The sequence below is a fragment of the Trachurus trachurus genome (assembly GCF_905171665.1).
Source record: "Trachurus trachurus genome assembly, chromosome: 23".
Classification (NCBI taxonomy): domain Eukaryota; kingdom Metazoa; phylum Chordata; class Actinopteri; order Carangiformes; family Carangidae; genus Trachurus; species Trachurus trachurus.
The window spans coordinates 5,044,850-5,072,024 of NC_139912.1; the positions used below are offsets into that span (position 1 = coordinate 5,044,850).

A 27,175-nucleotide genomic window follows, 5' to 3' on the forward strand; every position below is an offset into this window, starting at 1 on the left:
TGCCCGAGTGATACAAGTGGATTTTCACTCAGAGACTGGCCAAAAAGTGTCCCAAACTATGTGAGAGTGTAAAGTGCAAACCGCAACTGATGTGTGTGATTCACCATTGCTTTTAGCTTCACAGATATAAAACTGAATCACAAATTGCTGTTTTAAAAGTTGTACATTTTAAAAGGATATTTACTTACTTACTGTCAGACAGATCTCCTCCCTTCCATAACATTTCCAAGCAGAAGAAGATGAAGCAGGGGAAAGGAGTAGCAAGAGTTGCTCAAATCAAATACATACTGTATAATAATATTACAGCACGTGACCATGTTGTTTATCCCATGCTGCTGTTCCTGAGAAAAAAATAATTTCATTAGAGAAAATGTTCCTTTGTTAGTCTAATATACAGTTCAGATTAATGAACAAAACAATTACTTGTGTTGTTTTGTTGTGTGGAGTCATAACTGTGCAGATAGAGCAGCACATAGGCTATCATTATGGTCTGGATTTATTTAAATGGTGATTTGTCATCTAAACAATAATACCCCAGCATAGAGTAACAGAAATAGTTTTCAAGAGTAGTATAATAGGCTACTCAGTTGATTCCCAATATGTAAATTAAACATAGAAGCAGCAAACAATGTTTGCTTATTATAATGTGGCAGTAGAAAATATTAATCACGTTCAAATTTGATGTGTTGTGGTTTCAGAATGAAGGAGACAGGAAAGACTCTTATGGATGTAAAAAAAAAAAAAAAAAAAAAAAAAAACATCCATAGAAAAGAAACCAAACATTTTTTTTCAGAAATATAATGTACAAGCTTCATACAATGTAAAATGCTGCTGCGTTCAATGCCGTTCATGTTAAACTGTATCGAATTTTACATTAGTAACCATTGTCGCCTGGTTACCGCCTACGTGAACGCGGATTGGTCCATTCATTTTCGGCCCCTCTCTGATTGGCCCAACGCAGCAGCTCGAGGGCACCTGCTGCACCTGTCGCGCGCGACCTGAAGAAAGTTGTGCAGCCGTTGAGAAGTTGAGCAGCAGCGGAGTGGGCTGGTCCATTGTTCCATCCCGGAGAGGGGGGGGCGGAGTAGGGGTGGGGGTACAGGAACCGGAGAAGGAAACTAAAAAGCTGTCAGACGAGTTTCTACCTTTTTCTGGAGAGGAATGGAGCGCTCCAGGAACTCCCGAGACGCGCGGAGAAAACTTTACAACCGCGGCTTTCTTTGTATTGTTGTTGCGTCGTAAAATGACAGCACAAACATAGGTAGATAAACTGTCCCGAGTTTCAGTTGGACGCTACTGAAGAAATGGCGTCCGAGCCCGAATTTAAAAACGGGAATGAACTTTTGGAAGTTGACATATGCGACGGAGGTGTTGTTGGCGTTGGCAGCGGCGTTGTGTCCGTGTGCTCCTGCTCCGACGAGGACGAGAGCGGTGTCTTCGTTAACTCCTCCGCCTCTCTGCAGGATGACTTCTCCGGCTTCGCCCAGTGGACGAGCCGCCCGTCGGCCGAGTCACCTAATGCACCTAATGACACATCATCATCTCCGGGAGAGCAGCAGCAGCAGCAGCCACCGATGCCCAGCAGCAGCGAGCATGGAGGAGCTCCGCCTGGCATCCAGACAACAACAACACCACACACACTCAGCGACAGCGACTCTGAATACCACGTTGATGGTGGATTTAAAGTGCCCAGGACCTCCATAGTGGACTGTCTGCTGGTGGAGCTGTATGAGACGTACAGCGGAGGCAGCAGGAGGAATGCGGACAGCTGGGACAGCTCCACCGAGGCGTCCGGCTCGGATGCTTTCCTTGGCCGCAGCACCTCCGGGTCCAGCTTCCTCCAGGAGCTCCAGGAGAAACACACGAGGAGGCATCAGATGAACTACTTGGCCCAGAAAGGTGAGGGATGTCACCGTGTGGATAGTCTGCAGTTGCTATAGTCAAAACTTTTTTGCAGCTCTTGTATTTCCTCATACATTTTAGGATATTTTTCCTTTTGCACAAGCTTCATGTGTCAACTTACTGTAGGTAGTAAGTGCTAGTTTTTGCACTTCCATACAGGAGAGCCTTATGTTGAGTCTTACACATGGATATTTAAGTTCTCATTGCACAAGAAGGACTATTTCCCCCCCTTTTTTCACCTCTTTCTAGAGTCTAATTTGTGAGCGTTTTTACACATGCTCAAAGACACCTATACTTTTAAAAACCATAGAGCTCAGTCAGAATGAAATAAAACTATAAAACAGTAGAAACCACACAAACCTAACCTATACATTAAAGGCTACTTTAAAAAGATGAGTTTTGTGGATGGTTTTGAATGTTGTGAGGTGCATGCATATGGATGGGTTTGGGGAGTGAGTTGATGTTCAAAATAAATATTGTTGACCATATAACTTAACTGAGTCTGTTCTTATACCCCATAGTGATTCTAAACACTTAAAAAAAATCAGAACTGCTGTGATTAAAAAGTAAGCCACTTATGCCACTTATCATTTACATGTCACACAAGAGCCACATCTACTGGTTCTGCCCATAAAATGAATGAAAACATGATAAAACTTGTGATCATAAGATTCATTAACATTTTGCATTTGCTAGATATATTAAAAAATATACACATCAGATGAATGGATAGCTAGTTTTCCGGATTGTATTTGCCCTGCAGACAGGTGCATACTGGGTAAACATGGCCATCAAGTGGCCAGCGGGGCAATTTGTACTAAAGCTGCAGTGTTTTTTCTAGCTATCTGCATCCCCACTAATCAAATACCGAAACCTGTATTTAATGTTCTCTGGTAATGTTGTCTGGCTGATACCTGATTTGCTTATCAAGGTCAGGTCATGCACGGTTGCATTCTTAGACGGTATAATCAAATAACCCTGACTACTCTTGTGGAGGAATTTAATTTACTGTTACATAAGTTATTCAGTTACAGAGGACTGATTTTTAGCTCCGTGAACGTCTCGCCTCCCTGCCCTTCAGGTTTGTTGTGAGTGTCATGTCAGGACAGTCAATCATCAGATATCAAAAGGTGGTGCAGCCTCAGTATGCGGATACTCAGACTGACACAGAGGATAATTGGTGTGTCGACAGCTCGTTTTCTCCTGTTGCCTCGGGACTCTTAAAGGCATGTTGGTGTGAGCTCCACGCTGCCATTGTTTCCTCTGTTTAAGTGAAGTCCTACAGTCAACACAGCCCAGTTCACTGTTTGCCCTCCACACACACACATGTGAGGCTCGGTCAAGTTAAACAATGCCGAGGGCCGACGCTCAGGAAGAGGAAGGGCTGTGATAACGCCTCTAAGAACATGTGACTACTGTGTCTAATGTGTGTAGATACACGGCTTAATCGTCCAGTTTGGTTTGCTTTGATTGGTCAGTGGCCATGAGTTCTCAACTAACTTCCTAAAATGACCCTCAACCTCCCTGTACAGGAGGGTTGATATGAATTTAAAGGGATTTTTTTTTTGTAAAAGTAGAAGTAAAAAGATGATTGTTATTGAAATTATCAAAGCAGCAACTGGTGATATTCTCATTATAAATGAATCTCTCATTTGTTTTGATCAATTTGTTAGTGGTTTCGTCTTTTTTTAAATGTCAAAAATAAACACAAAAACCCATGAAAAGACATGATTTCACGTTTCACAGCCTAGCTGGGAGAGACGGCATGAGTTGGCAACTAAAGGAAAGTAATTTAGAGAAAATAGGTCGACCCAAAAATATCAGTCTGACACACAGCTGTGATCAGGTCTGACTCTGCCCCATGGGGGAACTCAGAGCAGGTGGACGATCGTCACACCTCAGATTTACTGTGTGTTTCTATGCAACATTGATGCAAAGGTGCATAATATGTGAAGAAAAAAACTACACAAATAGACACTTTTTCTGAGCTACAAAGAGAAATCTTTGACTTTATTCTGGATTTAAATGACTAATAAATGTAATAAAAGTTATAGATTATTTTTATCTGCATTGATTTCTGGGAGACCAGAGGCAATGGACACCTATCCAGGTGTGTCTGACCGTTGTTGTGAGGTCAGACACACCGGGATTAATCATTTTGTCCAATAATGTAAGACAGGAAACAAAGGAGCTGGCTTAAGTTCAGGAAGTAGTGGAGCTGTGCATAAAGCCCATTAATAGACCTGATGATGATGATGATGATGATGCAGCTTTAGTATTAGGTTTCTGGTGTTCGAGGTCATACTGCTTTTATTTTCTACTGTGTGTCAGGTTCAGTCTGAATCTGAGAGGGGTGTGGATATGTGTGTGTGTGTGTTAATGTGGGGCGCTGCTCTGGTTTTCATTTTCTCATCGCCTGCAGCCTGGAAAACAGATAAATGACTGTGATACTCTGATGTTTCAGTGACATGCAGATCTCACACGGCCCCTCACTCACACTGTGTTTTGAATGGCTGTATTTACAATGTAGAACATTTAAGACAAGTTTTATATGTATTTCTGAAGCTGATGCTACGCATAAGAAATGTTAACTATGTTTTCAAACTGTAACTTTAAAAAACAGACTCACTAGTTTTTATATCACCCTGCAGAAGGATAATAGTTAATGTTTCAGGCTGGAAGTAAAATTTCCCTCCACTGTGACAAAAACAGTGAGTTTGAACTTTTAGGAAATTACAGAAATTAAACAGAAATTCAGTTTTAAAATGTATATCAATACTATGGAAACCCTGATTTAAACGCAACTTGTTTCTGTTGGTTTTATCCTCCCAGCCCCCGAGGAGCTGCAGGCGATCATCCAGGAGGTGAAGTATCGCACAGGCCTGCAGTCGGCCAAGCTGATTCGCCAGCTGAGGAGACGAGACCGACTTTGTCACAAACTGCAGAAGAACTACGACATCATCACGGCGTGTCTCCAAGCCGTGTCGCAAAAACGACGTAAGGACATACACTTCATCATCGGTGTAATCTAATAGTGACATGACTGCAGATATTAAGTGATTTCTATGCATCTAAAAGGCTTAAATCTAATGATTTATGAGGGAGAAATACTGTATATTAGTGCTACATTTTTGTCCTCCAGACTTATTCAGAATTTAGATGCAAAATAGCATCACAAATCAGATTTTGCTCCATCTGAAATCCAATTATGGTTTAATACCACAGGCTTCTACTTAAACCCAAACAAAGAGAAGTGGGTCAATAGAGTCAACACATGTAGAAACGAGCTGCAACTAAAAGAGCAACATGCTAAACAGAGCGGATGCATTTCACGTGCTGCTTGTCGTATCTCCTGTAGTATGAAAATGAATGTGCTGAATTTACATGTCGCTCTGCGACTTACGGGTCTGAAGTTAAAACTGAATGCTCATTTTCATATCCTCCTCCACTTCAAAGCTGCCCCTAAAACAATTCAGCTGAATGTTGAGTTAGAGTTACGTAAGGGAAAAAAATGGTAATAACATAAAGTTAAAGTTTAGTTTTTAGTTTTTTTTTTTCTAGGGAAGAGATTACAGATTAAACCACATCTTTAAATAATATAGACTCTAAATCCAAACTGGGATTTGGAAGAATAACAGACGACTTAAATCCACAATATCGACATTACTGACTGAGCCTCTTCATACAGTTGGATGCACTGTGTCGTGTTGTTGTTAAGCTTTTATTTTCAACAGTGTTTTTCTTTCAACATGCAGCCTGGTGCTTCACATGGAGGTACGGGTGTTTTGTTGTTTATGATCAGATTGTGCTGTTATTTCCACATTCACACAGCTCCTGTCCTGATCCTGCACTGTGATTTTTAGCCTCTAGGAAACATACTCAATCTCCAGCAATTACAACCATCAATCATTGATTATGATCAATTCAGCCAAGCAGCTTCCAATATCAGCATTTTATTACTTCCTCTTGTTGATTGACGTCACTATTTTCACATCGTTATACAGTTAATGAACTAATCGGCTAAAATAAATGAACAGGAGATTATTATTATGAAGCATTTTCAAGGCTTTTCTTTTTTCTTTTTTCATGATCGTCATTAGGTATTATCTTCAGTTTGCAGGTATTGATCCCGGGCGTCATTAGGCCTGCTTGTGTTTTCCACTCAGGAAGCTCTGACTGCACCTGTGAGACTGAATCACAACGTGACGCAGCATCGATTCAAGAGTTTGCAGACGTCATACTCATTTTTTTCTCTCCACCTTCCTGTCAGAGTGTTTGGTTTATCGGTGACTATGCAGGTTGTGTGTTTGCTATAGTTTTAGGAGTGTGTGTGTGTGTGTCAGTGTGTGTGTGGACAATGGTGCAGCTCACAGGTATGAGGAAGTGTGTTTTCAGTTTGAATTCCAAGATGGACGATTCAGTTCAGAGATATGAGTCTAAAAATGGATTCGAGGGAGAGAAAGAGAAAGATGCTGCTTTGACCTTTGATGCATTTGTTTTGAAACAGAGTTGTTTGACTGTGACTCTGCTTGAAGTCGCTCACATTGAGTTAAAAATGTCATTTATTGCCTCATTTCTATCATTTTAATGAGCAGAGCACTTAATTCAAGAAGTCCAGTGTGCAAGCTTTTGTTCAGTCCTGGTCGATTATCAGTTATTTTGATAATCAATTCAATGTTTTTGTCATTAATTAAAACATAAATACTCTGGCTCTACTGTTTAAAATATGAAAATCTGCTGCTGAGCTTTGTCACATATCATTATAATCTGAATATAATTGAGTTGTGAACTGTGTCCATCTAACAAAACAAGGCTCAGGAATGAGACGGTCATTGATCGGTTGATTAGATCGATTAGGAAAATTATGGTTGTCGCCTCTTCCATCCTTCTTCTCCTCCTCTTCTTCTTCTTTGTCTTTAAATAAACAGGGAGACTGATAAGAGATCATTGATTTTTACATGAAAAGGGTTCAGAAGAGATCATTAGCAGACTGGCTAATCATCAACAAGAATTAATTTAGATAAATGATTAATCAATGAAGCTAAAGATTTGCTGCTTTTCTCTTCTATTTCATATTATTGTATAGTAAAATTTGGTTCTGGGCCGTTTGGTCAGATAATTCATGAAATAACTGCTAATTACAACACATTATTGTTGTTTTGCTGCTGTTTAAATGGAGTCTGGTCTCATTTGATTGGCTGTAGATGTTTAATGCCTGTTCATCTCATGTTTTAAAACGTGTTGATGCCTCAGTCTCTTTGATTTTTCCACCTTCTCATGTCGTGTTATAGCAGAACAACCTCTAAGTAGGTTAAGGAAACAAAAAATCCATCCATCCTCCCTCCTCCTCCTCTCCTCTCTTCCACCATTACCTCATCCCTCTCTATCTCCTCCCCACGTGTCTCTCCATCCTACCGCATCCCTCCATCCTTGCACCTCCTCCCGGTGACGCTGAGCCGGAGGAGGAGGATGAGGAGGATGAGGAGGTGTCGAGCATCATCATCATCAGCAGCAGCAGCAGCAGCCGCTTCCTGCTCCTCTCAGTCGGCTGCTCTCAGTCGGTTTCATTCAGACATCTGATCTGACCGCGGGAACACGGCCTGGTGAGCTGAGGATCTCTCGCTGCTTTGCACAAACCATCACCGGAAGAAGATTTAAACCAATCACTTTAATCGATTATATTCGGAGCGTGTGAAGGTGGAAGGTGGAAGGAGGAGGAAGGAAGAAGCAGCAGACGTGGATGGTTTTCTCCGTTTTGACGCTTAGTGCTGCTGCTACCGGGAAGACCGAACCGACCGAGCTGCTCACGAGTGAAAGCGAAAGCGATGAGGTGAAGTGATTGATCGGATTGATCAACAGTTCGATTCCCCGATCCCGATGAGGCAGGAGCGGCTCCCCGGCGCCGGGGGCAGGAGGCCGAGGGCGGGCGTGAGGCAGCGGCAGCAGCAGCAGGGCTCGGGAGGGGTCGGAAACATCATCAGCAACGTCCTGAAGAAACGCAACGGGATATCCAGGAGCGCGCCGCGGCTGCTCTGCACCTTAGAGCCAGGTGACCCAGCACTTCAGACCAGATCACATAGAGGCTTAGAGATAATCGATCCTTTTTTTTTTTTTTTTAACACTGTGGTAGGCTACAGTAGCGTGGGTCGTTATAGCCTGGTGTGTTTTTTACATGTCCTGCATCATCACATAGAAAATCTGTCTCTCCATCCTCTCATTATCTTTTCATTTAGAGCTAAAAAAACCCCAAAAAAACAGCCTCTTGTTGTTTTTTACACTGTGTCTGATTTCATGCTGCAACCTTAGGCTACTGCATGTAGGCAAATTAGATGATTAGGGCTATAAATCTTTTGTAATTGTGGCTGATATGAAACCAGAAGCCACCGTTTTTATGTAAGCCTCAACACTATAATTTAATTTAATTCAGTTTATTTGATAGGGACAATGCAGGTTAACATAGGCAAGGCAATTTTATTTGTATAGCCCGTTTTTTTTGCAAACAGTTTGTCTTAAAGGGCTTTACATGGCATCATAACAACATCCTCTGACCTTAGACCCTCTCACATCGACTGAGGAAAAACTCCATGGAAAACCCTTTTAACAGGGAAAACCCGGAGAAACCTCAGGGTGAGCAACAGAGGAGGGATCCCTCACCCAGGACAGACAGACGTGCAATAGATGTTGTCACAGACAAGAAAACAGTTTATAGTTTATGACACAGAATGTGGGAAACATGGAAATGTTAACAAGAGTTGATGTAAAGATGATAGTAACACCTCCACTCCTTACAAACAAGTCAATGTGACCCTAGCTAGGCTTTTAGTAGAAAAAAGAAAGTAAGAAGAAAGACATCAAAATTACATCACAACACTATAAAATGTACAATACATCTAAAATCATACCAAGTCATGACACATTAAAAATGCATGACCTTTGTGTGTAATTATGAGCTGATAGATAGATAACTGACTGACAGCATAAGCAGTTTTGATCATCACTTGATAAACTACTTTATTCTGCTATGTTACAAACATTTTCAAAAACAATCGTCCCAAAAATCTAATCTAATGCAGGAGGCCACATGCTCCAGATGTGGTTTAATACATCTGACTGTGTGTCATACTGACCAAAACAGCTGGAGATGTCGCTCATTACTTCCTGGATTGATGCTCTGATGTATATCCAGCAGAATATTCCAGATGTGTCTCTGTAGATGAAACATTTGCTGGATGTTAAATCCCAGATTTGAGCTGCTCCCAGTACAGGACAGTTCAGTGGTCTGCTGCTGAAATGAATGGGTCCTAATGTAACACATTTGTTTTTTAGATACAGATACCTCTCCTTAATCAGGTGGTCCGATGTTTAGGGCTCAAGAAAAGTGCGTAAACACAAAGTACTGCTACTAAACTGTAGACAAAGTATTTAGGAAAACCACGAAAAACAAACTTCAAATAGGCTGATGTTTGATTTTTTGGACGGCATCAACTTGTAAAACATCCATCTGAATGCTGAGTTATTTATTCACTCTCTTTTTATTTGTATTTTACTCTTTATTGATTTCTTGAGTTGACAAATTCATACACAAAAGCAACAACATGACACAGCTCCATGTGCAACCGGCGTAGCTATTGTCCACACATCCAAAAAATAAAATAGTTTGAGTTAGTCACCAATGTGTATACATTGAGTGTAAATGGTCTATTTATTCACTCTCGAAATGTCAGCAAACTGAGATTCTTCACAACATAAAACAAGCTGCAGCCATGTTTTTCAAACCCAAACCTCTGTCATTTAGGGGGAAAATCCCACATTAAGATTTTCATAATAATAAAATATAGGTCTTTGTGATGCAAATTACTCTTTTATTTCCCTTCCTTTCTCCCTCTTCACCTCTATTGTTCCTCCCTCCTTTATTCCTTCCTTCCTTCCTCTGCTCGGTGTCCAGCTGCTTTAATTACAGTTCTTATCACCTCATAGAGAAACAACTAACCTGTAGCTGCCTACATCTCATTATAATAGCCCATGATGACCTCTGGACCTCTTAGTTAAACACACGTTTTGTGTCAGTCGGCGGCGTGGGACCAGGCTATAATCTGAGACCGGGAAGTAGGAGGGTTTTCCGCGGTAATCCTCTCCCAAAGCTCCGGGGCAGGAAGAAAAAAACTGGCGGAATAAAGCAGCAGCAGCAGCGCTCATCCACAATGGCGCAGGACGCAAAGACAGAGGCGGGCCATGCAGGTTAAACACCTACTTTGTCTTTTATCTGGAGCTTTCTATATGATTAATAATGAAAGAGAAATATCTACCCGTCATACTTTACTACCCCGCGGAGGCAGCGACTGATCCCCCGGAGGCTCAGCCCGAGGGAAAGAGGAGGAGGAAGAGGAGGAAGAGAAATGGCCGCAGAAAGTCGGAGCTGTTTGGCCTGAAGCCGAAACATGTCAGGACCTTGGCTCTTCTTAACTTCAGATCAGAACTTCATTTCCGTCTGGAAAGCGCGGTGGTTTTTAGTCTAGTGGTCTAAATATTCTGGAAAGAAGTTCCTGTGTGTTGGCTACGTGAAAAGAGATTTTGACGAGATTTCCAAGCGCAGGCAGCGAGGATTGAAACGAGAATTCAGCACCACCAGGAAATGGACAGCGACTCTTCAGATATCACTGTTTATATCAAAACCACGGCTTTAATATACGGTTATAAACATATCTATTTAGTGCACAGGTCAAAACAGACACACATAGCTTCCTGTTTGGATTTTTAATTTCGGGCTTTTATTGTGAAAACCGACCAAATTGTGTAATAGCGTCCAAACACAGTTGTTGCAGGTTGTTAAAAGAGGGATGTGAGCGAAGTTAAACAGAGATGGTTCATCACAACTCTGCTGCAGAAGCTCATACAAATGTGTTGCTCTTGTTTTCACATTTTTGTTAAGAAAAACAGCTACTTGCGCTTTAGGTCTGGAGACAACACTGGCCTCCATCATCTGGTTCTGGCTCATTATCTTGTGGGATCAAAAAGTTCTCTTCTCACCAGTCTGATAACAACATAGAGTCCTACTTCCTGCAGTATTGTGTTGGATTAATAATGCATGAGAGGGGCAGTGACACAGTTTGTACAGACACAGTCATCATCAACCTGAAGGAAGTGGTTGCATCATCTATCATCCAGGGCTTCATTTACCTCCATTAATGCAGGAAAGATGGATGTTATCAGCTCATTATCCATGAAAAAATACTGTTTTCTATGAATTGTATATGATTTGTTTCAGCTTTTGTGACCTTAACTTTTACTCTTTACATTTCCAGTGGACTTTTATTGCTTAGATTTAGATTAAAAAATAGGAAAATGTGCATTTTCCCAACCCTTTGTCTAGTAGTCTATGTACTGTTTTGTGCACGTACTGTATATTTCCCCATGTTTAAGTCTGACACCTCCTGTACAGTAATTGTGTTGTCTTTAGGTCGGTCAGGACCAGTGAAAACCAAATGTCTCTGTCTGTTTCCAGGAGTTGACACGAGGTTGAAGTTCACTATTGAACCATCGCTGGGGAAGAATGGATTCCAGCAGGTGAGTTACAACAAGCAGAGATTCATCACATTTACTCAGTTTTGTAAATGCTTCGTAAGTGATTTTTCTCTCAGTGAGATAAGATGTATGAATAATGTTGTATTGGTACATTCATGGCCTCAGTGTGCTTGTTAATTAAAAACTTAAACAAGACAGTGGGTGTCTTCCTCCCTGCAGTGGTACGACGCCCTCAAAGCGGTGGCTCGGCTTCCAACCGGCATCCCAAAGGAGTGGAGGAAGAGGGTATGTAATGTAATGTAACTCTGTCATATGGCTTTGTTGAAACTTGTTCTTGCAGTTTGCCGCTTTGCCGTGTTCAGTGAATGAAAATATAAAGTAGCAGATTATTTTTGAGATGCAAAATCCAGCAGCCTTGTAGGCTAATTATTGTTGCATGCTGGGTAAATTCCTGGTGTGCACTCATCGGGCGTTCCCTTCTGTTTGGACCTGAAATATCCTCCATGTATAAAGAACAAGATAAACAAGAGCTTATGCATTTTCTCTCATCTATTTGTGTTTGTTTTGAACCCGGAGGCTATTTAGCGAAAGACAGAGACGACCCAGTTGTGCTATTACAAGAAAAAAAGTCTGTTTCCTTTGTTACCGTCAACCTACGAGCAGCGTCTTACAGTCCTGAGAGAGTCTGAAAGAACAATATGCCGAAGCACTTTGTCTACAAAGCTCCATTCATCACACATCTCAGCTTTATCTCTTGGGACGAGCGAGCGAAGGAAATCTAATGGAGGCGATTACTTTCATCTCAGCCGAGGAGAATGAACAATGAAATCTCGTCTCTCTCTCTCTCTCTCTCTCTCGCATGAACTTGCAAAACAAAATGAGTCACTGTGTTACGGAAAGACGGCAGGAAGAGGAAACGCACTTTAAATATTTGTTCATAACTCACTGGGGACGGTGAAAGTGTGGAGATATTTATATAAAGTCGTCTTTTTGTCGCAGCACGTGGTTAATTGTGTGTCTGTTGTTGTATTTTGTGTAGGTTTGGTTAACGCTGGCAGACCAGTACCTCCACAGCATCTCCATCGACTGGGACAAGACGCTGCGGTTCGCCTTCAACGAGCGCAGCAACCCCGACGACGACTCCCTCGGCATTCAGATCGTCAAGGTAACACAGATGGGATTGTAGAGCACACAGACAGTATGTGCAGGGGGGTTTGTTGTGTTGTTGTGTGTGTGTGTCCTGAGTCAGCAGTTCGGTCACAGAGTGGACACCTCAGCATTTTTCTGCAGCATCTATTAAAACTGACGCAGACAGAAACCGTGTAAAGAGCCGTGTAGAGACTGTTCAGGGTCACCAGGAACATTTTATTATTTTAATTTTACTAGAGAGCTGTGATACCTTTAAAGAATAAGACATAAGACTTTTTATTGATCCCACGTGTGGGAAGTTCACTTGTAACAGTAGCAAAGAGTACAGGATACGTAACGAAGTAAGGAATACAAATATAAAGGATTTACTATGTACAAAATATATATAAAAAAACAAAGATATGTACTGTTATGTACAAAATATTATTTAAATGGAGAGAAAAAACTATAAAAAGATGTTCAAAAAGGGAGAACCTCATTTTTCACTTTGAACAGCATGGAGCCAAATGGTCTGAACGAAGAAATGAGTTTGTCTTGTTTTCTATGAATGGTGCCCAGACATGGTTTTTGTATTGTTGTGATTTTGTATATTTTTTATGTCTTCGAATTATGGATACATTGTGTTTCATTCGTATAGTATTTGTATTAGTGTGCGACGTAGAAACCAATCATGTGAGCCTTCTGTCTATGACGCGGTTCCCTGCGCTTCCAATCAGGGAGGCAGGCACGGGATTTAAATCGATGTTGAAACGTTAGCAGCCGCACCTGAATAAATCTATAAAACTGACCATGTGCTCCCGTGTCCTCCCTCTGTATATAAAGATGTTGTTTGGTCAAAGATATTGGTCTAAAAGATGCGTTAAAAACTGTGTGTAGTCAAGGATGTTTGTTTATGACAGTGCGTCAGAGAGTGAGATGTCTGCATCATGGAAACACTGCAGCTCTTATTTTTTTATTCATCTCAGTGACTCAGACTTAGAAGTCCGAAGTCCAGGCAGCTGCTGCGTCCCTGTTTGTCTTCTTCTTGTCTCCATTCATCCACTTACTGTAGTGCACTGACTTGTAATCAAATGAATCCATAACTGTGTTGCATGCTCCTCCTGACTTATACGTATTGTCCAGGACCTGCACCGGACAGGCTGCAGCTCCTACTGCGGCCAGGAGGGGGAGCAGGACCGGGTGGTGCTGAAGCGGGTGCTGCTGGCCTACGCCCGCTGGAACAAAGCGGTGGGCTACTGCCAAGGCTTCAACGTCCTGGCTGCTCTCATACTGGAGGTCACAGAGGGCAGCGAGAGCGACGCTCTGAAGGTACAAACACACAGTAATAATGATAATGATTAGAATAAACTGACAGTAATTCAGTTAAAATTAGGAAAATATAAATACATGTATTACAGGTTAAATGTTTAGGCCATTTTCTTATCTGCACTTGATTATGGTGACGTCATTTACATGCATGCTGCTCTCTCTACATTGAAACCCCTGGATGCACTTTATCACTCCTCTCTTCGTTTTATTACTGGAGATGTGTTCCAAACCCATCACTGTGTTCTTTATAATAAGGTTGGATGGCCGTCCTTAAGTGTAAGGAGGGAACAACATTGCATGGTTTTTATTTACAAAGCTTTACTTGAAATATTACCTGTTTATCTCACCAGCTTAATCTCACAATCACACATTCCCAGTATCAGGACAGAATTGGGGAAGACTGCCTTTCAGTTTTATGCCCCCCAAAAGTGAAATAACCTACAAAACTGTCTGAAACTGGATCATTTTATTTCCTTAGATAGTTTTAAAAAACTTATTATCAAATGTTTTACAACCTGTATGTAGTTGTGGATCATGACCTTGATGAATTTGTGTATTGTATAATTGTGTTTTTGTAATCAGGGCGTCATTGAAAAAGAGAGCTCGCTCTCAATTGACCTTCCTTGAATAAATAAAGGAGAAATGAAATGAAAAGAAAAAGAAAATAAACTGATTGAGCTTCCTGAGTTTCCTTGCTGCTCTGTGCCCAGTGGATGATGATTAATGATTAAACGTCTCAGAGCTTCTTCCTCCTGCTCTTCTGTTTTCAGGTGATGATCTATCTGATCGACAAAGTGCTGCCAGAGAGTTACTTTGCCAACAACCTACGAGCTCTGTCAGGTAAACACACACACACACACACACACACACACACACACACACACACACACACACACACACACACACACAGTGACGCATACACAAGCTGATGTGATTTCGAAATAGAACAACAGAAAAAAAAAAAAACTTTTCATGCTGTAACATCTTCAGCCCAGAAATAAACTGGATGTTGTTCTTCTGTACAAGGACAGAATTTGTTATTCTTCACATTGTAGATAGTTTTTCTATACACTGAAGAGGGTAAACATTTCCTCTGATCAGTCAGAAAATTAATCTGAAACAGTTTGATCATTAAAAAAATACCAAAAATGTGCTGGTTTCATTCTCTAAAGGATTAAAGTTTGCAGATTTTCTTATTCTATCAAAGTAAATAGAATATTTTTGAGTTTTGGGCACTGATTGCATAAAAAATATTTCATCTTCAAGCATTTCTTTTGTTTATAGGAATCAATGAATCAATCAAATAATTAGCAGATTCATCAATAATGAGAATAATAGTTTTAGTTCAGGGTTCAGGAGCTTTGAGTTTTGATGAACATGGAAGATGAGGTCTGGAAAACAGACATTTACAGATTTACAGTGTTTATCATCCTCATACATGGTTCTGTATTGTCTAAGTGTTGTCTATTGTCTTAATTGTGTCCTTCTATGTCTCACCTTTGTATAGTAGCTTGTGGTCTGTGTATTCTGTGTATTTTATCATTTTTATGTTATGTATACAGTAGGGACTACAGATGGAAATTAGTTGCGAGCTAAATCTGGTGCAACCATCTCTTCATTTTTTCTTTCTGCAAATGATTGATTGATGTAATTGCACACTGTCCCTTATTAAACTAATAAACTAAACTAAACTTATCCAAGTTGTATGATGTTTATATGATGTAATATCTCCGGTGCCTTTTGCCTCTGTCCTGTCTCCCTGTCTCAGTGGACATGGCCGTCTTCAGAGACCTGCTGCGTCTCAAGCTGCCCAGACTGTCCCAGCACCTCCACCACCTCCAGAAAGCAGCCAACAGAGAAGCTGGAGGTAAGTTACACATCTGTAATAAAATCCAGATGTGTGTGTGTGTGTGTTTGTTCAGTGATCGCTCACCTCCAATAATATAATAACAGTAATAATGTGTCTCCTCCTCCCAGGCAGTTACGAGCCTCCTCTGACCAACGTCTTCACTATGCAGTGGTTCCTCACCATGTTCGCCACCTGCCTGCCGGCCTCCACCGTCCTCAAGATCTGGGACTCGGTTTTCTTCGAGGGCTCGGAGGTTCTGTTCCGAGTCGCCCTCGCCATCTGGGAGAGACTGGGAGAGTAAGCGGACTTTAGCTACGATTAAAGCACTGGAAAAGAGAGTAACGACACGCATTGGTTCAATGGAAGCGCCTCCTGATGACAGAATATGGGTATTGCAAAAGCGCCCAAGAACTGACATCTCTGCATTGTTGGTGAATGAGCAAGTGTGGTATTTTCAATAATTTAAGGACATTTCTAGATCACCCACGTTAATAGCATCATTGAGGACCCTTTACAGATAAACATTAACACATAGGCGAGTAAAAAACAAACAAAAAACAAACAGTTGTCTACATTAATGTTTCACTCTACATTTTGTAATAAACAAATTATAAGTATAATTTGATATGACCAAGACACCTAAAAACAAAAACACGGCCGTTTTCATCAATTTACAAGCAAGTGGGCAACACACATACATTGGAGTGAATGGGTTTTCTGGGCGCTTTTGCAATACCCATATCCTGCCACTCGGGGCGCAAAACCCTTACCACGGGAATCAATGGTGGTGTCGTTACTCTCTTTTCCAGTGCTCTAGCTACGATTAAACCATCCCAGTCTACTGTACATCCTCCTCGCTCCCCTGCTGCTTCATGTGACCTCTGACCCTCCTCTCTCCCTCCCTCCCTCCCTCCCTCTGTCTCTCCCCAGGAGGATCGAGTACTGTCAGACGGCTGATGAGTTCTACAGCATTATGGGATGTCTCACGCAGGAGATGCTGGAGCGCAACCTCTTAGAGCCTGCAGAGCTCATGCAGGTACGAGACGACGAACCGGACGGCTCACAGTTCACGTGAAGATGGTAGATTCATAATATAAATATGTTGTTTCATTAACATTTATTCTGTTGTGCGTCAGGAGGTTTACTCCATGGCCGTGTTTCCTTTCCCTCAACTGGCCGAGCTGAGAGAGAAATACACCTACAACATCACTCCGTTCCCTACCTCAGTCAAATCCAATGGAAGGTTTGTTCCTCCAGCTCCGTCTCTATGGAGCAGTGTTTTATTTTTTATGCAGTTTCATGTTCAACACTGAAATAACATGATGCATTGTATTTTCATATAGTGCATCCAGCTGTACTCCAGTTACTGCACAAAATCATTCTCCACAGAACATTTGGAGACACAAAAACAGTGTAAATCAAGACAATACACGTAATATACTGTAGGACATGTAGGATAATAAAATATTCAGGTTACATGTCTCTGGACCTGATCTCAAACAGAGAAAATGTAACGAAAACAAACACCAGCAGCAGCTTCAGACCTGATGTTCATTGAGTTTGATCACTGAACATGTAACTGTCAATATATATCAATATGATTATATTAATTAATTATTAGAATTAAAGGGGAACTTTGCAAGTCTGGTTGCTTTTTCGCTGTTTTGGTCACTTTTTTCTCTACGGAGCTCCCACTACAGTTTTTAACCATCACAACTACTTCAAAGCTATTTAAATAAAGTGAAAATCTTGCATAGTTTCTCTTTAAGGGAAAGACACAGAAACTAAAATAATTAATTTAAATGTTTCAAAGACAAATTTAAAAACCTGGAGAAATCCTGTCGTATTTAAATCCTATAGTTATATATAGTAAATTGTATTGTTAATGCAGGATGTTGAACATTGTATTAACAATATGATTTACTATAGTTACTTTACTATAGAGTGATAGATGCACAATAGCTTTGTAACTTATTTAACATCTGTGAATCAAATCAAAAAACGGCATCATTCTCGACTGGTTTGTTTGTTGTCATTTCTTTTTTTCCCAATAGATTTTATTGATTTTTATCGAACAAAACATCAACAACATACAAGTGCTCTCTGTATTCACACAGATATCGATACAGAAAGAAAAACAAGCCACCATCCAAACCCAAATGATGTAGCTCATGACTGTCCTTACCCCAAAAGTAAAAAAGACATCAGAAAGGAAAAGAAAAGAATAAAAAAATAAATACATTAAAAAAAAAGAGTCCCAGATTGTTGCATCAGTCACCCTATACACATACTAATCATACTGTGCATACTATGCCTTCTCTTATCCATGTAAAGTGAAAGTAAAATATAGTACGCGAGGCAATAACAGGGTGGATGACGTTGGGGATATAATAATCACACATTTATAACTTAGACTCTAAAAGTGTGTGTGAGTTGGAGGAGATGATGATGATGATGATGATGATGATGATGATGATGATGATGATGATGATGTCATCGCCTCGTTACAGTGGCGGTCTGGGCGGCTGGGAGAGCGACGACGACGCCGACATGGACGACGAGGACTCTGTGGTGACGGCGCTGGGCTGTCTGGGGCCCCTGGGCGGCCTGCTGGCCCCCGAGCTGCAGAGATACCAGAAACATCTGAAAGGTTGGTGCAACACACACACACAGGATTTTAAACGGTAACCAAGGGGAAGGTTACCGGGGCGGGCAGAGAGGACGGACCGCGGCTGGATGTTGCCCCAAATCCTCATGTTCTGCCCCCGATTTGACTCCAAGTACAAAAACTGTCTCTGATCTGTTTCCTCCAGACAAATCCTTCACTTCCTCCTCTTTCAGCGACTCTGACTAACATAGACATTACAAAAAAAAAAAAAAGCGCAAACAGCCCGAGGGGATTTAACCTAAAAACACTGGCTCAGATCTGACACTCCAGAGAGAAAGAGAGAGAGAGTTCAAAAGAACGACCGGCGAGCTCCGTTTAACCTCATGAGTGAAGTCCCAGTACGACAGACTTGACCTGGTTTAAAAAGAGGGAAACTGGTGTGCATCAATAAATCATCAGCAGCGTCACGGTGAGGGAGCAGCTTAATTACAGTAAACAAACACATTGTGCGCTGCAGGAGTGGATGTTTCGGTCGGTGCAGCTCTAAAAGCAGGAAGAGTGAGTCGATGCTGATGGAAAACAACTTAGAGTAGAGGCACTGATGAGTGAAGCCAAACAGAAAACAAAGATGAAACAGGAAGCAGTGACTCAGCTTGGTGAAATCTTCAAAGTCTTTTCTAACAATATTCAAGAAACATTTAGTGTTAAACTTAATCCGACATAGACACAATCATATTTTGCCGCTTTCGATAACATCAAGAGGCATTTTTTTTTCTTTCTGCTACTTAAGTTCTGGCTGATCTTTGATTAAAGCAACAGTGGGTGAGTAAAGAAGCTTTGAAGGAGCTAAAAAAAAGGCCTGTCAGATTATCTCTGATTCATGTGTTTCCCTGGGATCTTTTCTGCCTTCGACCTTAATCTGTTAAAGGACAATTCCGGGCAAATTCAACTCGGGGGTGTATTTTCCTAACATTTTAGGTCTAAAAGAAGGAATCTGAAGATTTACAGTTTAATTGCTCCTATTTTGCGGTAGTTGTGTCTGTCCCCGCATCGCCACGGCAGCGATGAATGGGAGCGGATGCAAGTTCCGCTGCTTAGGCTGTTTACATCCCTCAAAGCCGCAATTTTTTCCCACAGACAGCTTCAGATGGCGACTCAAACATGCACCGAGAAGTTTATTTACTTCAAGCAAGCCGACATGTTTGTAAAACTAGATCTAATTCAAAGTCTCATAGAGTCTCGCGCGAGACCCAAGTTGCAGTGCACGGTGTGTTCAGGTGCAGTCGGAGCTCCCGTTTGTGTCATAAACACAGGAATATCAACTCTTGACTTGCTTGAAGTGTACATTTTTTTCCCACAGACAGCGCCAGGTGGCTACTCAAACATGCGCCGAGAAGTTTTTTTCTTCAGATTCCTTCTTTTAGACCTAAAATGTTAGGAACATACACCCCCGAGTTGAATTTGCCCGGAATTGTCCTTTAAGTTTCTCAAAATCTCCAAATGAACAACACAGTCGTGAAACTAATCCAAAAAATCAACAACTGTGTAACGTTGTTTTTGTTTTTTTACCTCCAGATCAGCGAACGGATCAGGGCAACATCGCGGAGCTGAGCCCGGGGGCGGTGGGAGCCGGAGGGGCAGGTGGAGGAGGAGGAGGAGGAGTCAGGGGCGCCAGGGCGGAGCATCAGGCCGCCATCAACAGCATGATGATGGAGAGAATGAGCACGGACATCTACGCCCTGAAGAAGCAGTACGCCCGCATCAAGAGGAGGCAGCAGCAGCAGGCCATGCAGCTCTACATCCGCACAGGTGGGTGGAGGAGGAGCCGAGTCAGAGTCAGTTTATTTGCCATTTGTGGAAGGAGACCACATTGGAAAAGGATTTGCAAAAGCTCAAACAGGATCACTTAGGACAATAAGACAATAGATAACATTTGAATAATTGTTAATAAGACAATCAATAAACAGATACAATATATAGAATAAAAAAGGATAATTTGCCCCCATGGATAGGCTGACGGTCACCTAGGAAAAGTACAGTACATATAAAAAAAAGCATACTTTGTAAAGTGCAAAGTGCCTGCCACTGGTGCCTGCAGGAGCATAATTTAACATGGAAAAAGAATGAAATGTGCAATTTTTGTTTGTTCAGACTATGCACAGCACTAGGAAAAAAAACTGTTTAAAGCTGTTTGGTTGTTGTGCTTTTTTTTTTTTATCAGTGTTTTCACAGTCGGAGCCTTGGTATCATTAGAAACTTGAAGACAGTTTTCAAAGTTCATAGTCGTAAAAGAACATCTTTATGTTCCTTGCAAACATTATTTGACGTTATGTTGCTGTTTTGATGCAGATTAACCAGTTCCCACATTGTTTAAAGCCTTTTCTCAATGCTTTGGTCATTTCACAACACTTTTATTTTTCTAGCTGCACTCAAACATGATGGAGTCAAATCACCATTTTACTTTTTAAACTTTAAGTAGATTTGTCTGGTACTTGGATATTTTTGATATTTTGACCGCAGTACTTTTCAGATATTTCTAGATTAGATATCTTGGTATCCAGTTTCTTTCAATTCAATAGTTTATTGTTATTAACAAAGTGCAACTGTTATTATTCCAAATAAATAGTGAACCCTAATAAAAGAAAAAGCCAACATAATAGATATAAATATAATTCCTGAGGAGAAATAAAATTTGTAGGTAGCAATGTAGTTATTTTATTTTATTTTTTGGGGAATTAAAGATGTATAAACTTTTTATTTCAAACAATATACCCACTTGAATTAAGAGATGTGTTATTGTTGTTAAAGTCCATGTAATCAAAACCACCTTGAGAGTAAAAGATACCATGGCAACAAAGGTGACTTTATTTAAACACTGATGTTTCTTTAGATAAAACTATTGATATCGTTAGATCAAGATTCTTTGTCACATGCATAGTTAAAGTGTACACTTACAACAAGCAGTGAAATGAAATCCTGACTACACCCCCCAGAACGTGCTGTCCCTCGAGTAAAAACATGTTTAAAAAAAAAAATTAAGTAAATAAAAATAACAAATTTAAAATATAGACAAGAGAAAATAATTTCATTAGTGCAGCAAGTAGGCATTTCAGTATAAAAACATCCAAGTTTAAAAAGCAGATCAAGTGCAAACCAAAGGGCATAAAGTACAAAGGGCAAAAGGGTTAGAGAGATAGAGAGATGCTCTGTTAGATAAACAGTGTTACAGTCCAGCTCTAAGGTGAAGTCCTGCCTGTCGGGGCGGAGCAGTGGAAACACACGCAACAGGAAGCGGTTTGATGATGACGATGATGATGATGTGATTTGTAGGAGTTGGACCTGAAATGGCCACGAGTCCTGGAGTCCTTCAGGAGCGTCCCAACAAACCCAGCGATAGTCCCACGCAGCAGCAGACTGGGGGTACTGGTGTCAAACCATCTGATACTGGGTGTTCTGGGGCTGATTCAGTGGTTTCTGAAGAGGAATAAGACGATTTAAGACATAGCAAGCAGCATAACAACTGTTTATCTGCCATTAGTTCCCAAAGCAGATTTCCAATTCCTGTGGGTAAATAAAGAAAATTAAATATCACTGATTTAAACAGCTTTATTTGATACTGTAGTGAAACACAGTGAGAATATTCCCTGAGACTCTGTGGAGGGAAAAAAACAACATTGGAAATCTGCTGCAGGAACCTCTGGCTCTAAAATCTTGAATCTTCTCCAGGTTGTAAACAGTGTGCTGCTGTTTACAGAAACCAAATCAGGTTATGGTTGTTCTCTGGCTTCAAAACATATGATGCTCTCAAAATGCTGCAGGCTGCAAACATGCGTGGTTCGGTTTTCTAAAAATAGTCAACGTGGCTGCAGTGTTGATCCAACAGGACAGATTTAAATGTAAAGCAAGTCCACCTTAAAAGAATATGAAATTTGGAAGATACGCTCGCTTTCTGTTGGCAGCTGATTTGCATTTTGAGAGCATTTATGTTAAACTCTGCTTTAATTTGCTGTGTTTTCTTTAAAAGGGAAGAAATATGTGGTGTGGGGGATGCTGTAGCTGCGATAACTGGTGATGGTTTTGTTCTGTTTGCAGGTTTTAAACTGATAATTTAAACTTGATGGATCGTCTTTACTCTAAATATTCACTTGGAGACACCTGTCACTACACTATTATTACATTATTATAATGATGTATACATAACCAAACACTGGAGAACATCTTCAGTGACACGTGTCTCCTCTTATAGCTGTTACTAACCTTTCATTAACAAATTGTTGCAGCTCCTCCCGTCACATACTAACATATGATTTCTGAGGCTTGTGTAACAGTATTACAGTGAGAGCTGCACACACACACACACACACACTCATCTCTTTTCACCATATAAACACTCTGCAATCAGCTTTTATAAAGTCCTCTTTACATTAACACGGTTCCCTGACACTGGGAAGAAGCCAGAATCCTGTTCATGTTACATAATATTACATTTTTATAGAAAAAAAAAAAAATCACCATGTACTCGACCAGTAATCCAAACTCCGTCTTGATCGGTAAGAGGCTTGAAGGATAAAAAGCTTCAGAGGTTAAAAACCAAACACAGAGGGCGCCCTCTAGTGGCGAGGCTTACAGCTGCAGGATCAAAAGGACGAAGATCATTTCTGACATGAAGTTACTGTTGGAACAAATGGTGAATTAGATAAATAACAACATGTTAATGAATGACATCAACAAAATATTAACCAATAGTAATTGATCTATTGTCAAGACAATTCACTTTGGAGGACAGATCAACTCATTATAAATGAATTAGTCAACAATCAAAGGATTAACTTTTTTTTATAAAAAATATATTCTTACTTCCAATGAATTAACGCAAAAATACAACAACAAAAATATATCCATCCTGAAACGATATCAGTGATGGCGTGACTCATACAGTTTCTTTGTTTTTGTTTTTTTTAAACCCATATAAAACAAAGAAACTAAATACACAAAATACAAACATAACAGGAGAAAATAGAAATCAATAAAAAATAAGTGAAAAAGCAGCAACCCATCTCCACTGACATTAGTGGGGTATTTGCACATATACTGTATGTGCCTACATGCACAAACATACACATAAGCGTGCTCGTAGGCCGCCATGTACCCATACCTATACACTAGCTACACATTTGTACACCCACATAGTCATACACACACAGATTTTTACAGAGATACATATATTTATGTGTTCTACAGGGCACCGATTCAAGGAAAGGATTAACTTTTTAAATGTTTTTCTTTTAATTTGAAACCAGATCTCTAATTGTTTATAATGTATATTAGGTGAGTTTTAGTGAGTTACTAACCTCAATTTGAAATAAATCTTTATTATAGGACGTCTAATTTTAATTAAAGCTTAAAGGTTGAAACACATTTCACCATTTCACACACATTCATGATCGTGCCCTCTCACATATCTGACATTTTCCAGCCTCTTATCACCTGGACCAGCACCTGTATATTAAACCTGTTACGTCTTTGTCCTCTCATCATCTTCCGTGCAGACAAGTGTCCAGCCACTCGTGTCCTGGCGTCCCAGCTCAACTCCTCCAGCACCGTCATCAACCACCTCCTGCTGGGCCGCAAACCGCGCGGCGGCGGCAGCCCCCGAAGAGGCTCCACCAGCGTGGCGGCGTCCTCCTCCTCCTCCACCACCCCTGTCCCTGGCTCCCCGGCGACGGCAGGAGGAGGAGGAGGAGGAGGAGGAGGCGCCGGGTCGCCGTGGCGCGCTCATGTCCGGGCGCATCGCAGGAACATCGCCAGAGCTCGAGCACAGCTGGGGTTCGGAGATTCAGAGGACCGGGAAGAAGAGGAGGAGGAGAAGGAGGAGGGGGGAGAAGGAAGTTCAGTGAGACTGGAGGAGAAGGAAGAGGAGGAGGAGAAAGAGGAGAGCGACTCCTCCGTTCCTCCATCCTCTCATCCATCCGTCGCAGAGTCTGTGAGCGGCGACGACGCTCCGCCGGCTGCAGATGAGATGAGTCAAGAAGCGGAAGTGGCGGCGGTGGTGGTGCAGCTGGACTCTCTGGATCTAGAGGAGGAATCGAACCCGAACCCGAACGCACAACCCACACTCCCAGAGTCTAACCCCGCCTCCCCCGAGGTTCCTCTCCTCCCTCCTCCTCCCTCGTCGTCGTCGTCCTCAAACAGACACAAAGAGTCCAACTCCTCGTGTTCAGACCGAAGCGACAGACAGTGTCCCTCTTCCATCGCCAACTCTTCTTCCTCCGCTCCGAGTCCATCGTCCCCCTCCTCCTCCTCTCCGGTCCCCACGACGACGTCAGCTTCCCTCGGTCCGTCCTGCTCCCCCTCTTCCTCTCCGACACCTCCCTCCACGCCCCGTCGCCTCCCCTCCTCGTCCTCAGTCAACGGTTTATCTTCTGCTCTCTCTGCTCCTCCCTCTTCCACCTTTTACAAAACCTACTGCCCGTCCACGCCGTCCCTCTCCGCCCTCGCCTCTTCCTCCTCCTCCTCTAGATCTCACATCCCGTCCTCGCCGTCCACCCCGTCGTCATTATCATCCTTCTCCTCCTCCTCCTCCTCCTCCTCCTCCACTCCCAAGCAGCAGCAGCAGCAGCAGCAGCAGCAGCAGCAGATCTTCTCCCCGTTCCCGAGCGTGAAGCAGCCCAGGAAGTCGGTCGCCGCCAGAAACCTCGGCCTCTACGGTCCCACGTCCAGGACGCCCACCGTCCACTTCCCCCAGCTCAGCCGCAACCTCAACCGCAGCAGCGCAGCCGGCGCCACGGGGAGTCGATGAACACCTGAACTCATGCTTTAAAAACACACACACAGAAGTTAGTTACATGATGTGGGGAAAAAAAGTATAAGAAATATTAATAATCATCCTCGAGTTACACCATGTTGCCTCCTGCATATCAAGAAAAATAACCCATTTCTTCTATAATGAAGAGGGGAAATTGTAGAAATGTAAAGTTCACCTGGCACACGGGTCACCCTGAAATCCACAAAGCCATGACAGAGCAGAGGAACTTTAGTCGACTTCTTCATGGTTTGTTTAGTGTTTTCAGCTGCATCGGTTGTGTAAAGTTGAAGAGTTGTGAACAAACACGGCCCTTTACAGTGTCCTATGCAGGTTCTTCTTCACCATAAGTGACACTAATTTGAAAAAAAAGAAAGAGGAGATGTCATTTGTGAAGGTAAAACTATGCTACAAAGTGTTTTCATTGTGATTTGATTTTATTCCTCCCTGGACGGACAGATGTTTCCCTCTCTGGACTCACATACAGTACAGTAGACCATATTATGTATCAACACAATGAAGGACCTTCTCTTACACAATAGCCATCCAGTTGTTTCTATGCCAAGTAATTAAATAAAAATAAACCACACAAGAAACAAATATACCTAAGACATGATGTAAAATGAAGAATTATGAAAACTAAAGTGTCAGTGTGTGTATGTGTGCTAAAAAAAACCAGCCCACTCATAAAACTTGTGATGTCCTGAGGCACTTACTGTAACATTTTCTGTGTACTCACTCACTCTGTTTGTGTCTTGACTGTTAAACACGGGGAATGTTTCAATCAATAATGATGTAAGTGTGACTGAGGGCGGCTTGGCTGGGTTTTATTGTGTGCATTTGAAGGTGAACAGTGTAAATGAATCTAAATATAAAGAAATGGTTCTCAGTCTGATGTGGTGTTTACATACAGGAAATGTAATGTGATGCTTTATAAGGCAGAGGCAGGAAAATGACTATACCAAATCATATTAGTAGCTGTGTTCACATAGAATAAACCCTGTACAGCACTTTACACAGACTTTATTTTTATGTCAATTGCCAGTATAAACAGGTCAACCACACTGAAAGCATGCTTACTTGGAGGTTTGCCACAAAGCTGCAGCTCCCCACTGGGCTTCAGATGCAGTTCAGTCAGGCAAATACAATTAAATAAATTATAGACGATGGAAAAATCCTATTGGTCAATCATGTCAGTCGTGGCCTGGAGAAACAACAACAACAACTGCTCAGTGGGAAGAAATGTCACCGCTGCAGCACAACATCCTGCAAAGTGCGAATTAAAGTTATGTTTTAGAAAGCAAGGTTGTTGTTTTTTTAGCAGATACAGTACATAACATTCAGCCTCAGTTTGGGTGTCTCCGAGTCATCGCTTTTACAGGAAAGGAAAGGGAAAACTGCAAGTCATAGTTTGAAAAATGGTGCAGGCTTCAGATTGCTAAAGGACACGATAAAGAATGAATTATAATTAGTGGGCTGCATAAAGAAGATAATTTATTACCCTTTTCCCAAAGTGTTTCAAACAAGGGTTGGTGGATTTATCCCTACAGTATCAACACTTGATATGAGATCTTGTTTTCAAAATCAATTGTAGTATCAACAGAAGTGTAATTAATTGCGAATTATAAAATGAAATGCCACATTTAAAAATTATTTGGTAGTAATTATTTAAAATAGCCCATGACATATTTTGCTACCGTATAAGGTAAATTTAGCTGCTTTCAATGATAAACATGTGTCAATCTAAGTATTAATATTGAATTGGCACCAACCCTCCTGCTCCTACCATAAAGAAAACAATTAATTTTAACTCCTTTTTTTTTCCAATTTGATAAAGTTTGTGTCTCCAGGAAACAAAGCTGTGTCCTAAAAGAAAATCCAGAATCCAAGTGACTCAATGATGGTCTCTGTCTTTCTGTTTAATATTAATGTATACATTCACAACGTTTTATATTTTCCTGCGACATAAAATGGGGACGATAAAATAATAAATACCCAATCATAAGTCATTTCTATTACCTATTTTTGGTTGGAA

The 27,175-nt window shown here is 41.3% G+C and overlaps 1 protein-coding gene across 2 annotated transcripts; it reads left to right on the plus strand.

Annotated features, from left to right (window-relative positions):
* Window positions 1-1,119: 1,119 nt before the first annotated feature.
* Window positions 1,120-25,979, plus strand: tbc1d30 (TBC1 domain family, member 30). Of its 2 annotated transcripts, XM_083999777.1 has the most exons (15): window positions 1,120-1,899; window positions 4,735-4,899; window positions 11,405-11,466; window positions 11,644-11,709; window positions 12,464-12,589; window positions 13,696-13,881; window positions 14,652-14,721; window positions 15,650-15,748; window positions 15,859-16,027; window positions 16,661-16,766; window positions 16,867-16,973; window positions 18,241-18,380; window positions 19,914-20,147; window positions 21,669-21,758; window positions 23,888-25,979. In XM_083999777.1, the coding sequence occupies exons 1-15, from the start codon at window positions 1,305-1,307 to the stop codon at window positions 25,135-25,137; spliced, it is 3,465 nt and encodes a 1,154-aa protein (XP_083855903.1). In that variant the 5' UTR covers window positions 1,120-1,304; the 3' UTR covers window positions 25,138-25,979. The 2 variants fall into 2 exon arrangements, with proteins under 2 accessions (XP_083855903.1, XP_083855904.1); XM_083999778.1 differs by lacking the exon at window positions 21,669-21,758.
* The last annotated feature ends 1,196 nt before the right edge of the window (window positions 25,980-27,175 follow it).

Excerpts from the sequence above, each read along its gene's own strand:
- tbc1d30 (XM_083999777.1), top strand. The coding sequence starts at position 1,305 with ATGGCGTCCGAGCCCGAATTTAAAAACGGGAATGAACTTTTGGAAGTT. Across the intron at positions 15,749-15,858 it reads AGCCAACAGAGAAGCTGGAG|GCAGTTACGAGCCTCCTCTG; the intron begins GTAAGTTACACA and ends TCCTCCTCCCAG. Across the intron at positions 16,974-18,240 it reads TCAGTCAAATCCAATGGAAG|TGGCGGTCTGGGCGGCTGGG; the intron begins GTTTGTTCCTCC and ends GCCTCGTTACAG.